The sequence below is a fragment of the Thunnus thynnus genome, chromosome 6, assembly GCF_963924715.1.
Source record: "Thunnus thynnus chromosome 6, fThuThy2.1, whole genome shotgun sequence".
NCBI lineage: Eukaryota > Metazoa > Chordata > Actinopteri > Scombriformes > Scombridae > Thunnus > Thunnus thynnus.
Genome location: NC_089522.1, coordinates 13,544,602 through 13,558,826, shown reverse-complemented (window position 1 = coordinate 13,558,826; position 14,225 = coordinate 13,544,602). Strand labels below are relative to the sequence as shown.

Genomic DNA, 14,225 nt, shown 5'->3' with positions numbered 1-14,225 from the left:
CACTATATTTCAGAGGGAAATATTGTACTCTCTACTCGACTACATGTATTTGACAGCTTTAGTTACTTTTCAGATGAAGATTTGACACAATGGATAATATAACAAGCTTTCAAAATACAACACATCGTTAAAGATGAAACCAGTGGTTTCCAACCTTTTTGGCTTTTGACGTCTTACAGAAAGCAGTGTGTAGTCAGGGTCACATTTCAGATGTCTATGAGTTGTTAACAGCTCCACCGAATATTGATTTTTCCTTCTAAACTTCTAACATGGTTTAATTTCAATAAATATTCAAATGACTAGCAGCTACAACAGTAGCATGCTGCTGACACACTGATGCTTCAGTGTTAATAATCTAATGATGTCATATATAATAATATATCAGTTAGATGGACGAAAAGAGTACTTTAATACTTTGACTACATTTTGCTGCTGATACTTATGTTCACTTGTACTTAAGTAGGATTTTTCATGCAGGACTTTTATTTGTAATGGAGTATTTTTACGTTGCTGTATTGGGGCTTTTACTTAAGTAAAGGATCTGGGTACTTCTTCCACCACTGCTTAAGGAAAAATGTACTAAGTAAGAATATGCTTTTAGCAAAACACCAACACTCACACTCTAATTTGTACAGATTGATGCCTGGGAGATGCTGTTTTCTACTCTTGTTACTGAACACGTTAGAGCAGCTGTGGGGAAAGTGCCTTGCTTGAAGATAACATGTCAGCAGCTATTAAAGAAGATGGGGAGGACGTCCTGTTTGCCTCAGCTCTAATCTCCCTCTATAATTATTAGGCCCCTACAACATTACCAGGTCATTAGATCATTTTAATTACCTAAGGGTCATATCAATAGTCACTTGTTCAAAGGACCAGTGTGCAGGATTTAGTGGCATCTAGCGGTGAGGTTGCAGATTGCAACCAACTGAATACCCCTCCCCTTCCAAGCATGTAGGAGAACCTACAGTGGCTGTGAAACTCGTGAAAAACATGAAAGGCCCTCTCTAGAGCCAGTGTTTGGTTTGTCCCTTCTGAGCTACTGTAGAAACATGGTGGTGCAACATGGTGGGCTCTGTGGAAAAGGACCCGCTCTCTATGCAGATATAAAGGGTTCGTTCTAAGGTAACAATGCGATGATTCTTATTTTCAGGTGATTATACACTAATTAAAACATACTGATGAATGTAATCCATTTCTGCTAGTAGGTTCCCCTAAATCCTACACACTGGTCCTTTAAATCTTCACTCAGACAAAGTCATGATTGAAATGACCTGATATAAGAAGTCATTTTCAGACCACTGCGACTGAGTGGATGTGAAAACCTTCATCCCCAGTCTGTTATATATGCTGTATACACAATATGAAATCAGCGGCTCCTTAGATGTTGATTTACCTTTAACTGTGCCATAGCAGACTCCTCTATCATCAGGCTGATGACGCATTAGAGCAAACTTCCCCTCTTTTTAAGTACCTTTAAGTTTTCTGAGTGTTCCCAGGCATTGTGATTTTTGTCGTCCCCAGGAAAATAGACATAATTTGAATTCAAATGCAGTAAATCCTTTTATCTTGTCAAAATCCTCTTTGATTCTGTTAGGAAAACATTGCTGTGATTTGAAAGAGAAAGATGTAAAAGATAAGATAGGGAGTGATCACTTTTAAAGGGCTGTCATTTGGATTGAACTCAGCAGCGGTGCTGCCAGCGACAGGACTTCAGTTGTGAACCTGGTGTAAAGCCTGTGTCTTACACAAGCTGAGAGTGTTGTTGCACTCTTCTGGTTATGTTTTAATGAGTAACAATTGTTAGCCAATTTGCATGTAAAACAATGTAATTATAAACAACCATCAAAAAGCTGTAATACTTCTAAAAAATGTAAATTACCCTCCATTATAAAGCGCAACAAAACCTAAGCTATGCCTCCGAGCCAGGGCCTCTAGGTTTTGGATGCTCGCTTCCATTATTAATGCTATTCACAAGCCAAACTTTTTAGGTTGGTGCAGTTGGGCGCTTCTATCTATAATCTATTTTTGCTGTAAATTAATGAATTTTTAAAGAGGAGTAGTCCTCGCTGAATAGGGTTGGATGTGGGAATGTAGTTTGAGTCGTGGTGACGCAGTGCTATAGCCCCCTTTACTGTGCAAAGCATGAGTTCACAAACAGCATCCCATCTCTCTTGGGACCTTTCGTTGGGGGAGTTTGCCGAAATGCTGCACTCCTATGTTTTATTTATGACAAAATATGCCTTTTTAACTTCGCCGTTGTCAAAATCTCGAATTGTGATAGCTTTTTCCTAGTCGGCAGTGGTAAGTCTTCTGGGTCGCTAACTCCCTCTACCTTGGCAGATGTTTTCAGGTGTTATGTTCTGTGTGGGCTTAGCGAGTTAAATATTTTATTCTAGGCCTTCGGGGATTCAGTGGAACCTACTGATTTTCTTTCCTTCTTTCAATCAGATTTTCTTTCAGACCTGAGAAAAGTGGAGTGAATAAGTACGTTCTGTTCCATTCGAGATGCCACTGGATTGACTTGTTTGACAAGGACCAGACAGCAGCCAGAAACTGCTCATGAAAGTGTTGTTCTGTCATGGATAAATTATGTCCTCACTCTGTATTACTTATTTTTTTTACACATTTTTGTTTTCCTTTCATGCATTAATTTGCCTGACCACTCGCTTTAAGGACTAAGGCCACAAAATGTATCTCAGTTTGAAACAGTGCATTACATTGATGCCTCTCCAGGTCTCCTTTGAGAATAAGTAGACAGTATCAAACCATAATTGCTTAACCCAGCTCCATTGAGAGATGAGCAAGCAGCCACCATAAGGGCAGCTGATTTGCCTTGATATCTCATAATTGAACCTTTTCAGGGGTATGTTTTCTGGCACTGAAGCAGAAAGTAATTAAGACGTTCAATACTGCTTTTTGGACCTTTTCCTCCCTCTTTTGAATGGCCCACACTCCTAGACATGACAGCGCTCAGTATGCTTACAGACTTTCTTTTGACACATTAGCCTTACCCTTGCCAAGGCAGTCCTTCCCAGAAACCCCCTCTGCTCGGCACGCTCCGGGTGGGTATTTTGTCATTACTTCATTTTCCTCTGAAAATATTTTGATGCCTCTTTCCTTTGGCTCCCTCCCCCCCTTCTCTCACCCATCCCCCGTCACTCCATTCAAAGTTCTCTATTAAAATGCAGAACTGTAAAGCCTCTCAGTCTAAAAGCCTGCTAGCAGCGGGGGACTGTTAGCTGTTAGTGATGCATACAGCTGAGTGAGTGCATCACAGCTACAAAGTCTAATGGGTGAATACATTCAATCACACACACACACACCCTCAACTCTTTTAAAGGGACAATGTTCCTAGTCATGAAAGCTCCAACCACAGTGTGGAGAGTGATGTATTTAAATTCTTTGGAGGAGAAAGATTTCTTGTTCATAAACGTCCAAATCCCTGTTCTCCTTTTTTTTCATTAATGCTTGTAATCTTTTCTGGAAGTGCCAGCTAATATCTCACAACTTTCAAGCTACTAAAGTTAACTTTTAAATGCTTTTTTCGTTGGGTAAAAGATAAAAATCTCAGATGCCACATGTTCTCCTTTTTGCCAGATTTTGAACCTCTTTTGATACCTACTAATGGTAGCCAAAATGTCCTTCTCAAAATTTATGTTCCCAAGCACATTCACACTACAAGCATTCAGACTATTTAATCAAACACTGTTTTTCTGTATGATCATCTGCCAGAATATCCCCTGTTCACTACCTTTATTTCCTATTCAACTACGGCTCTTTGAAATGTGTCTGCTCAATAATTTGATGTTTCCAGCTCACATATGAAGGTGCACAGTTGACTCTTGTGGGCTTTAAACTTGTATGTGCAGGAGTTATGTTGGTAGGTTTGACTCTTTTCAGGGACAATGTTCTCAACCATAATTAAATTTACTGTATCTGTTCAATGATATTTAATTGCTTATTTGTGAATAAAAACATACATTTTTGTTGTTATTGTTAGATAGAACATTGACTTTACAATCTGGTAGTTTTCTTAATTAGGTTCCTTTTTAAATTGGCTTAGAGTTTTAATTCCTGTCATGATAACATAATAACAGTTGATAATAAAAGTATAGTGTTTAAAGTAACAAATTTAAACAATGTTAAAAAAAGTGAATGTTTTGGGAGGCTAGATCCATTGCATATGAAAACCTAGTGTTTTTATGGACTTGATTTACTATTGTAAAGGATCATTTTCAACATCATTAATAGTATATCAAACTCAGACAAGTCAGTATTAACAGCCTTAACATTGAACAGTCTTCTGTGTGTCTTTGAAACACTGCTGGATGTGGCTGAAAAGTGTCTCCAAACGACATCACAGACAGACACGTCTGATACCCATCTGAACCTGACAATGATGTTATCATCTCAGGGCTTACACTTTTCCAGGCTACGTGAGTGAAGAAACTGAAGGATGCCAATCATGAGTACTTTAAGCAGATGCCAATAGACTGTATGGATGCTTTAGTATGCTCAGAAAACCAAAAACAATTACCTGAGATGAATAAATGACCTTTTTGATAAAGTATGTCGCACTTTTTTTGACCGTTAGTTGACATTTTGGAGCTTATCTTATTATCATGGTGGGTCCTAAAGAGTTCATCGGCACTCTTGGATCTCTTTTCCTACAATAAAAAACAATGAAATTGTACAGTAAACTGATAGCCTTAAGATAAGCAGAGATGCACTGTAAGCTGTCATCTCTGCAGTGATCATTTTTCTCCCCTGATACCAAGCAGGCCTCTGAGGCTGATGTGAAACACGGCAGATATCAGAAACAAAAGGCTCGGCGCTGAGGTTAGCCCAGTCACTGTGGGACCAGTTGACTGAGTCGACTAGGTCTAATTGGTTGCGTCTATCCACCCAGCAGGGACCCTCTCCCCTAGAAGCCAAGTCATGCCCCTCCTCTTCTTTCTCCGCTCTCTTCTATTACTCATCATCCCGACGCCTTACCAGGCTAGCGGTGTGAAGCTACACCGTGCCGCCATGCAGCCAGCCCACGCTCCCAAACTTCTTCAACAACAACAGCCATGGCAGCACAGCAGGTCGGGGCTTGTGGCAGGCTGATTTGCAGCTTGAGCCTCCTTTTAATGAGGGGAAAATAAGTACTTGTTGTTCTGTGTCTTGTGTGTCACCACCCCCATCCCCACCTACCCACCACCACTACAACTGGCAATGCTACCTTCCCTTCAGCGAAAAAAAAAAAAAAAGGTGCACTAATTAAGATTGCTTCCTGGGATTTGGAAGAGGGGGGGTTAGCTATGGTTTCTCCCACAGTGGCAGGGCCTTGAGGAGGAGATGGGGGTGGTGTTGTGCAAGAGGCCTCATCGGGCATATCTCTCCTCTCGGTTTCTCTTTCCTTCCCCTAGTCCCACTGCCTGGCTTGTTTGGCTTGATGAGTCGGCTGATAAACATTTGTTTTTTTCTGCTTGTAATTAACAAGATTTTTTTGCAGGAGCTGAGTATTTCCCTTCTTCGTCTTCCTGGTGTATTGGGCTCTCCAGGGGGATTGGTGGAAGGAGAGACAGAGGGGTTTGTGTTCCTCTTGGTAGGCAGAGTCATTGAAGTTCTCCCACCTTGATTATATACAGTGAGCATGAATGGAAAATGCGTGGGCCAATAGGCTCTTTGTTGTTGAAGGACACATGAAGGTTACTGTATGAGATGCAAGATGAATTTTTAGATGTAGATTTCTGGATAAATCTATACAGCCTTTGTTAACTACTGGCAGCAATTTATCTATTGGCTCACTCTATCTAACTTTTTTTTTTTTTTTTTCAAAACTCGTAGGTTTACCTGCATTTTACATAATTTATCTTCCGAAAGCATCAACCACTAAGCAAGGCAAATTTCTTTGTTGAATCAGAAAGCAACATATTTACTCCAGTGATGAGTAACAGTTACATGACGTTCTCAGTCCAGTAGTGACAAATGTACAAAAATTCTGTGACTGACAGAAGTACAGAACAATTGGTGAATAATTTTCACTCTCATGTAAAAAAATGATTGTCTTTTGTCCTGATTCATGCTAAAACTATTTGCAAAAAGACTCCATGACAAAAAACGAAACTTTCTACTCTACTTAAACAAGAGGACACATTTTCAAGTTCAGCAGTGCTCTAAAAATAGCTACCAAATTAAAATATTGAGGCTTCTTGATTTTTTTCATTGATTGTGTTTGTCTGAGATGGATCACAGAAGAGGAGGAGGGGATGTGTGGGGTGAGGAGGGGGGTGGGTGGGCATGGACTTGACAGGAGAGTGAGGCACGTCGAGAGTCAGAGAATGAGAACACAGTGTGGGGGGAGGTGGGGGGGTACACAGAGAGGGAAAGGGGACGAGCCTTTCAGCTCCTCCAGAGGGTTGGAATTCCTCCCGCGCAGTCCCCCCCCCCCCATTTGGCAGACACTTGTGAAAACAATTCCCCAGCTTTTAGTCACTCTGCAGATCCAATTGCCATTTCCACTTTGGAGGGTATGAGAGTGAGAGGCAATCCAGATAGACAGAACAGAGAGAGAGAAAGGGAGAAGAGTTTTAATCGGGTTGGACAGATGCCGAGGCCAGTTGAGCGGTTGCACGATATTAATATCTTATGAAGGCTGTCTGGCAGAGCAAGCTCACCGTCTTGTGTGGTTTTGTGTTTGTGCGTTGCAGCAGTGGCCATTGCAGTGACTAAATGAAGAACTTGTGAACATGCACGAGGGAAGGACTCTACCTTTCACTTCGGTGACTTCCCCAGATGCTTTGGCCCAAAGAAAGATGGAAAGGACTGGGAAGAGTAAGACACTTAATACCTAGTCCCCTGTATTGCTTTGCTTCTCACTGTTTGATTAAAGTTTTGTCTTATCCACAGCTTACATCACAGATCATATCTTGCAATGTTAAAGAGCAAGTGGTTACCATGCCAAAATATTTAGTTTTTCCATTATACAAAGCTACATACTGTAGTCAGCCATACACTGTATGTGGAAAATAATGTGCAAGTTAACATCTGTGTTTCTCTGCCAAGTGTGCTTTCTGCTCCAGCAAAAGGAGAGGAATAGACGTAGTAAACAAACCCCCTGCTCTTCCAGATTTGAGCCAAGGCTGCTGCACAGCACCTTTTCAGTGAGCCAACGGGAGATCGTCCACACGCCACGTCGCTGAGCCGCGCACCCTTCCCCCTTTGACCCCTTGACCTACAAGCACAATGACCTCTGAGCTGGAGAGTAGCCTGACCTCAATGGACTGGCTCCCCCAGCTCAGCATGAGGGCGGCCATCCAGAAGACAGATGCGGGCCACCACCACGGCCACCACCATGGACACCACCACCATGGTCACCATCACGGCCACGGACCTGGCAAGAAAATCACCCATTTGGACCCAGGAACAACACTGGACCAGGAAGAAGCTGCACAGCACAGAGACGGTAAACCGCCGTACAGCTACGCCAGCCTCATCACCTTCGCAATCAACGGCTCACCGCGCAAACGGATGACCCTCAGTGAGATCTACCAGTGGATCTGTGACAACTTCCCCTACTACCGAGAAGCGGGCAGCGGCTGGAAGGTAAGAGGAGATAAATGAGAGAGATGTTATGTGATTTGGGGTCTTGCTGAAAGGGGGTTGAGCTCCGATAGCTGGTTCCTATTTGCACAAATACCCAAATTTGTCTAGATCTAAAGGCTAATATATTGCTTACCGACACATTTTTAATCTCTTCTCGTTCTCTTTTTTGTGAGGAAAGAGCAGTGTACAAAACCTTCTTGAGAAAAACTGGCAACAACAAATTATATTAGCTGTAGCTAATTAACGTTAATTCTGTAACAGCACTCTCTACACAACTCTATGATTACGGTTGGAATGCGAATGGTTTTTGCAGGCCAACAAGACCAGTGGAGACGTGTGTTGCATCAGTTTCCCAGTAGAAATATGAATATGCCAGTTATAGTTTCACATATATATCATAACAATAATTTAAACTTCAGCTTAGTACTGTAGTTCTGAATTAGGACCTCTTGTTTTGTAGTAATTAGTTCTTGAAATATAAGGTGGGCAAAAGTAAGTAGGTGACACCTGCTATTTCAATGTTTAATATCATATCATAGTGCTCATCTTATTTTCAGGTTGTAGTCGTCTTGTTTCTACCTTCCCACCCAAGGTGAAGGTGAATACATATCTCAATTGAATCTCTGAGTTTTAGTTAAATCATTCATAACTCACAAATGTTGAAAGCTAAACCAAGATTCATTAAGGGATTTGAAAGACTTTGTATTTGACAAGCGGATTTGATACTGAATTCAGATTTGATCAAACGCTACTGAACCCCCTCAGCCCTATTTCTAGTGCTCAAAATACACAAATCTGATCCAGCGGTTGCCTTGAAGAGCACAGAAACCTTTTAGTGAACCAGGATTGATTGACAGATGCATTTCGTCTCATTCAGCCGACATTATTAAATCCTTATGTAAATGTAGCTATGCAAATCCTGGCTAATATGAGCAGAAAAGGTGGCTGTGTTATTGGAGACAAATGAATAGATCCCTACAGTTGTGTCTTGGGGATTCTCTACCTTATTAGTGAAGAAGAGGATGGATATAGTCCTTCCACTGACACATTGAAAAGGCTGTCTGCAAACTATCAACCTATTCATCTCGCTGAGAGCAGGAACATTTTTCTTCTTCTCTCATTATTTCTCTTTCTTTCACTTTCTATCTTCATCTCCCAAGCACTTGCACTCCACCACCGCCCCCCCCCCCCCTCCTCCCCACCTCCTCCTCCTCTCCTTTCTCTCTCTTAGTCACTCACTCACTCCTCTCCTCTTTTCTTCGTTTCCTTTCACCAACCTGTGTTTGTTCCCCGTCTATAATCTTCTACACACCATTCCCCGAGCAGAGATGCATGCCAGAAACTGAGACAAAAAGGTTATGATACAAGCCAGGTTGTGTTGGCAGTGCTTCTTACCTGCACGTAGGATTCAATCAATTAGTTTTCTGTTCAGAGAGGGAGAGGATAGGGGTTATTGAGACCATTCAGGCTTTTCTCTCTCCGCAGCTTATGACTGCTTTCTCTTTCTGGTTGTATTTGGGTGCCAGGATGTTTTAGTATCCCATAATTACACCTCTAGATTCATTGATTTGTGTGTGCGGCTGCATTCTAGTAGCATCATTAAAGCACTATACTGATGGTGGTTTTATTTTCACATGTTCTGGCATTCGTCCATGAGATCAATGCGGTGAGTTTGTAGTTAGAAACATAACTCAAAGTTGTGCAGCTTTCCACTGAGGTCATGGCCACATGAACAATACACAATACTTGACGGAATATGCTTCTTAGACTACAACACACTCTCAAACAACAAGCTAATTCAGATTGTCCCATCTATTTTTTTTTTCTTTCTATTTAAGATACCAATAAAAGAGTTTTACACATTGTATTGTAAAACATTTTCACAACCACTGACTTGTGCATGAACTGACATTTTGTAAGCTTGTAAAGTAACAAATTAAGCACTCTGCAGGATTTTAAGGTAGATCACAAGTCACATTTCTGTGTTGGTCTTTGAGAAAAGGCTGTTAACTTTTGCTTCCTGGATGACCCGAATCAACACAGTGGGGCTTGTTTTATACCAGCTATGGCCGTCACAGGGAAAGTTACATAAGTCTGGTTCATTCCAGTTCAGGTGATTGCTGTCAGCTGTACACAGTGGGACGCAGACACAGAGATTGTCTGGCTGCCACGTTCGGCAGACATTGTCGGCTCACGCATACACACGTTGCAAGTACACACTTTGAAATGTGTGTTTTCTGAATGTACCGATTGAAGTCGAACACTTGAGCTTTTCCGAAATGCCTCATACGCGGTCCGTCGTGTTTGCCATCTCCTTCATCCTCTGCCACACATGCATGCACACACACACACACACACACACACACACAACACAAGCTTGTACACCCACCAAGAGACTCCCACTCAGGTAGGCAGTGTACGTGTGCAGTCTACAGATTACACATGGGGAGCTCAGCAGGAGAGGAGATGGGGGGGGGGGAGGCGGGGGGCGGGGAGAGAAGAGAGAGGAGACTGTCAGAGAGCAGAGGAGAGTTTTACTACCCAGCACACGCACTCCGTCTGCTCTGTATGATAATGTGAGAGTGCAGGAACGGCAGAGTTGAAACCAGGACAACACACAGTCATACACACTCACCACACACACGCACACACACACACACACACACACACACACACACATACACACACACACACACACATCCAGCTTCCATCCTTAGAAATCAGTCTTACTTCATGTGGTGCATCTGCACACAAACACAAACACACGCACACACACACACACACTTTCAAATGCATTAAACGGCCAATCTAGTTAGCCGTTATAATCATGTAGTTTCCAAGGTCATGAGATTTTTGTCTCAGCGGGAAATGAATATGGAGAACTCTTTTCATCTGAGAAGTAACGATGAGAAGCTTCCTCCAGATCTGTGGAGGAGGTGTAGACTCTGTAACAAAAAAAAAAATCATGAAATTAAATAGCACACGCATGCATAAGCCATTTGTTTATGAAGTTCGTCGGCGCTCTTAGATTCATCTTGTGTAACATGCATGCATAGCACTTCTGTTTTTAAAGCAGAGGATACACTGGAGTGGAGATACAGTATACTGGAGAGGAATGCAAACAGTGTTGCATCAGACTGCATCATTCCAGTATTATTTTGTATCACAGGACTGGCATCATCGCCCCTATGTTATCTTTCTTTACCAACCTCTCCCTCTCTCTCTCTCTCTCTTTCTATCTGTGTCCTACATTGTGCTCTGCTCTAGTTTCCCATGCCCTCTGCAGTCCCCTCGCAGCCCTCTCACACCCACGTGTCCCCCCACTCCCGTGGCCCTCGGGCCCACCTTTACCTCATCTTATAATGAGTGTGCAGCGGGAGACCAAAGCCACACAGAGATTTCTCTTAATTGCTTTCTATCTTTGTCTCTGATTGGCCAGTTTGTGACAGTGAGTCCACTTTTTTTTATTTTGAGAATGTGCAATCTGGATTTTACCTGGATTCTACACCTGTCCTATAATATTTTTTGTTTAATATTTTAACCTCCCTTAATTAGCATAATTGGCTTTTCTTTTATGCTGTTTTATTATTTTGTGCCAGCCCATTCTCACTCCCAACTTGTTACATACTGACGCTTGGTCAGGACCCCGTGGCGTCACTTTTTAATGCACGGGTACACCGTTAGCGTCGTTTTCAACGTGCAGGGTAGTCCGATAGACTTCTGTTGAACTCCCACAACATCTGAAATAGACGCTGATGACGTCTATGTAAGGTGACAAATTTCAGCCTGGTCGCCAGAATAAAACATTGGCATTGTACATTTCTGCAAACCACTGATCCATCGAATATCTACATTTCAACACCTGTAATACGTATCATATCAACGTTTCTGAGGTGACGTACTTCGCATGACGTCTATATAAGCTGACTTTCTTCTTAGGAGGTGGAGGGGTTGGTGGATGGTTTGCAACGTTGTTGGCAGAAAGTTGGAAATCAGCAGAGAGCACGGTTCGAGACCACCTTGCCGTTTTTATTTTATTTTTTAACCCAAACCATTATCTTTCGTCTAACCTTAACCAAGTGGTTTTTGTGCCTAAACCTAACCAGACCTTAACCATAGCGTTGTCACACCATAAAATATAATTGTTTTTTAACAGTGACTGCTGTGATACTGCACGTTGAAATATTACGCTAAAGGGGTACCCAATGCGTTAAAAAGTGACGCCAGGGGGTCCTGACCAAGCCTCGGTATGTGACGAGTTGGGAGTGAGAACGTGTTGTTTATTCACTGTCTTGATCTGTTCTGCTATGGGTTGTTTTTGTGCTGATTGTATGTCTTGGTTAAATAATATTTTCACCTTGGTGGAATCTTCTTTTCTATTTTATTTAGTTTTATTCTATTAAGTTTTGAAACGATTAGTCAAGTAATCGATTGACGGAACAATTTTGGATCAATCATTAAAGTAATTGATCTAACAAAAAAGCCAAACATTCTCTGGTTCCAGCCTCTCAAATGTGAGGATTTGCTGCTTTTGGCAGGTTGTTATCATTGTAAATAGGTTTTGAACTGCTGGTCAGATAAAAAAAGACATCACCTTGGGCTACTGGAACTGGTGATGGGTATTTATCATATATTTTTTACATTTTAAAGACTAAATAATGATAATGTATTGATTAAATGAAAAAAATCTTCATCCGTGATGAAACTTCTGTTCTATTCTCCTCTATTATATTCTATTCAGGATGAATATTATGATGGGAAATGTTGAATATTCAAAGCTTACCTCACCATTACATTACTATTGAAATATGAAGGCTTTCCCCATTATTTACCACTTCAGAAATGCAGTCTAGACCTGTACCTTCACCAAATGGCATGTTGTAGTCTGTGCAGACTAACCTGCTCTCTTGCGACCCCCGTCGCCTCAGGCTAGCTCCCATGCAGCCAGGCTAATTGCCTGCGAATTAGCAAGGCCTAATGTGACGTTGTAAAGGGCAGCACTACCACAATGGCCTTTGGCCTTTGGCTGAACACCACATGTCACAGACAATCACCTGATATGAATCAGCACTGGGCCATTATTCTGGCTCACATCCTCTCTTCCCTTCTCTGTGGGAGATCTGCGACTGAGCACAGCGGAGGTTGGTGCACAGTGTCAAGTGTACTTACGTATGTGGAGGAAGGCTGTTGTCATTGGCTGCTGGGAGTCATTATGTGGCTGTAGCTGCACAAAGGCTCCTGAGCTTTAGTCTCATGAACACAACTAAAATTTCACCACTGGGCTGTGCTTGTTGTGATTCAGCTTTAGGACAATCTGTGGAATATCTGTGCAAAAACACAGTGTGCAGTGTTTGTACCTCTACACTGTGTAGTGATTGTGTTTGTAGCTCTGTGTACAAGATGGGTTTTTTTGTATGTACGGGGACAGATGTGTATGTGGGTGTACAGCTGCATACTTGTGTATGTGTGTGAGTGCACTTTTTGAGACATTTTTTTTTTAAAAGTGTCTGATAGTGGTGACTTGGAAAATGCCTCAGCCGTCTGTTTGTTCTATTGAGTCTCACCTCTAACTGTGTGTTTATCCCCTCGTCACTAAGTAACACATGAGAACTGTCCAGCATTCCCAGTCTACATGTCATGCTGGACCAGTCTGCTGGCCAGATGTTTGCGTGCGTGTTCGCACGTGCATGAGCGTGCACGTGTGTGTAAATAGGTCTCAAGGTCAAAGTCTCCCACTTGATGTTGTGTTGGTGAAATTTTGGTATACAATATAGATTGCTTGTAAATCAAATTCAACCTTGACCCTGAAAATGATTTTTTTGATACTTTGCTATCAAATCTGAGAGCTGATAGCTTATTTAATTAACCTTTAGAAAACAAAATCCCAATTTCAGTTACAAAAACAGCAACAACTGCTCGAATTCAGCTTTACCACATCTTCACAGTGCATTTCTGAAAGTCTGTTTTAAGTTGTTCATTTAAACAAATTCTAAACCCTCCAAAAATGATCTCATACTGACATGATCACATTGGTGACCTAAATAATTATGTGTATAGATAAGACTTTATTACTGATGATAGAAAATAAAAATCATAAAAATTGGACTTTTGCCAAGAGCTTCAAGTCACACAGAGGCTAAGCATGTCGTCATAAGTTGTGCTCTGTCAAACTTTTCCAGAGATTTCTGTGCTGTAATATGAAAACATCTTGAGATACATGAGCCAGTGTTAGTGCTTTGCATAAGTTTGCACCATCCTTGGACTTTTCCACATTTTGCAGTGTTACAACCTGGAATTCAAATTGATTTTATTGGGCTTTTTACCATTTGATTAACACAACATGCATGGTGCTTTGAAGGTGTAAAATACTTTTTGTTGTGACACAAACAATAATTAAGACAAAAAAGCAGACATCTGCTGGATCCACAAGTATTCACCCCCCTCTGAGACAATACTTGGTAGAACCACCTTTCGCTGCAATTACAGCAGCAAGTCTCTTAGGGTATGTCTCCAGCAGCTTTGCACATCTAGAGACTGCAATTTTAGCCCGTTCTTCTTGGCAAAATAGCTCAAGCTCAGTCAGATTGGATGGAGGCCGTCTGTGAACAGCAATTTTCAAGTCTCGCCACAGATTC

The 14,225-nt window shown here is 41.7% G+C and overlaps 1 protein-coding gene across 6 annotated transcripts in view; it reads left to right on the top strand.

Moving 5' to 3' along the window:
• LOC137184312 (forkhead box protein J3-like) overlaps window positions 1-14,225 on the top strand; it is a 67,233-nt gene that overhangs the window by 2,910 nt on the left and 50,098 nt on the right. For all 6 annotated transcript variants that reach the window (XM_067591849.1, XM_067591847.1, XM_067591848.1 and 3 more), the window contains exons 2-3: window positions 6,696-6,819; window positions 7,115-7,590. In XM_067591849.1, the coding sequence (XP_067447950.1) occupies window positions 7,231-7,590 (360 nt within the window). In that variant the 5' untranslated portion in view covers window positions 6,696-6,819; window positions 7,115-7,230. The remainder of the gene's footprint in view (window positions 1-6,695; window positions 6,820-7,114; window positions 7,591-14,225) is intronic.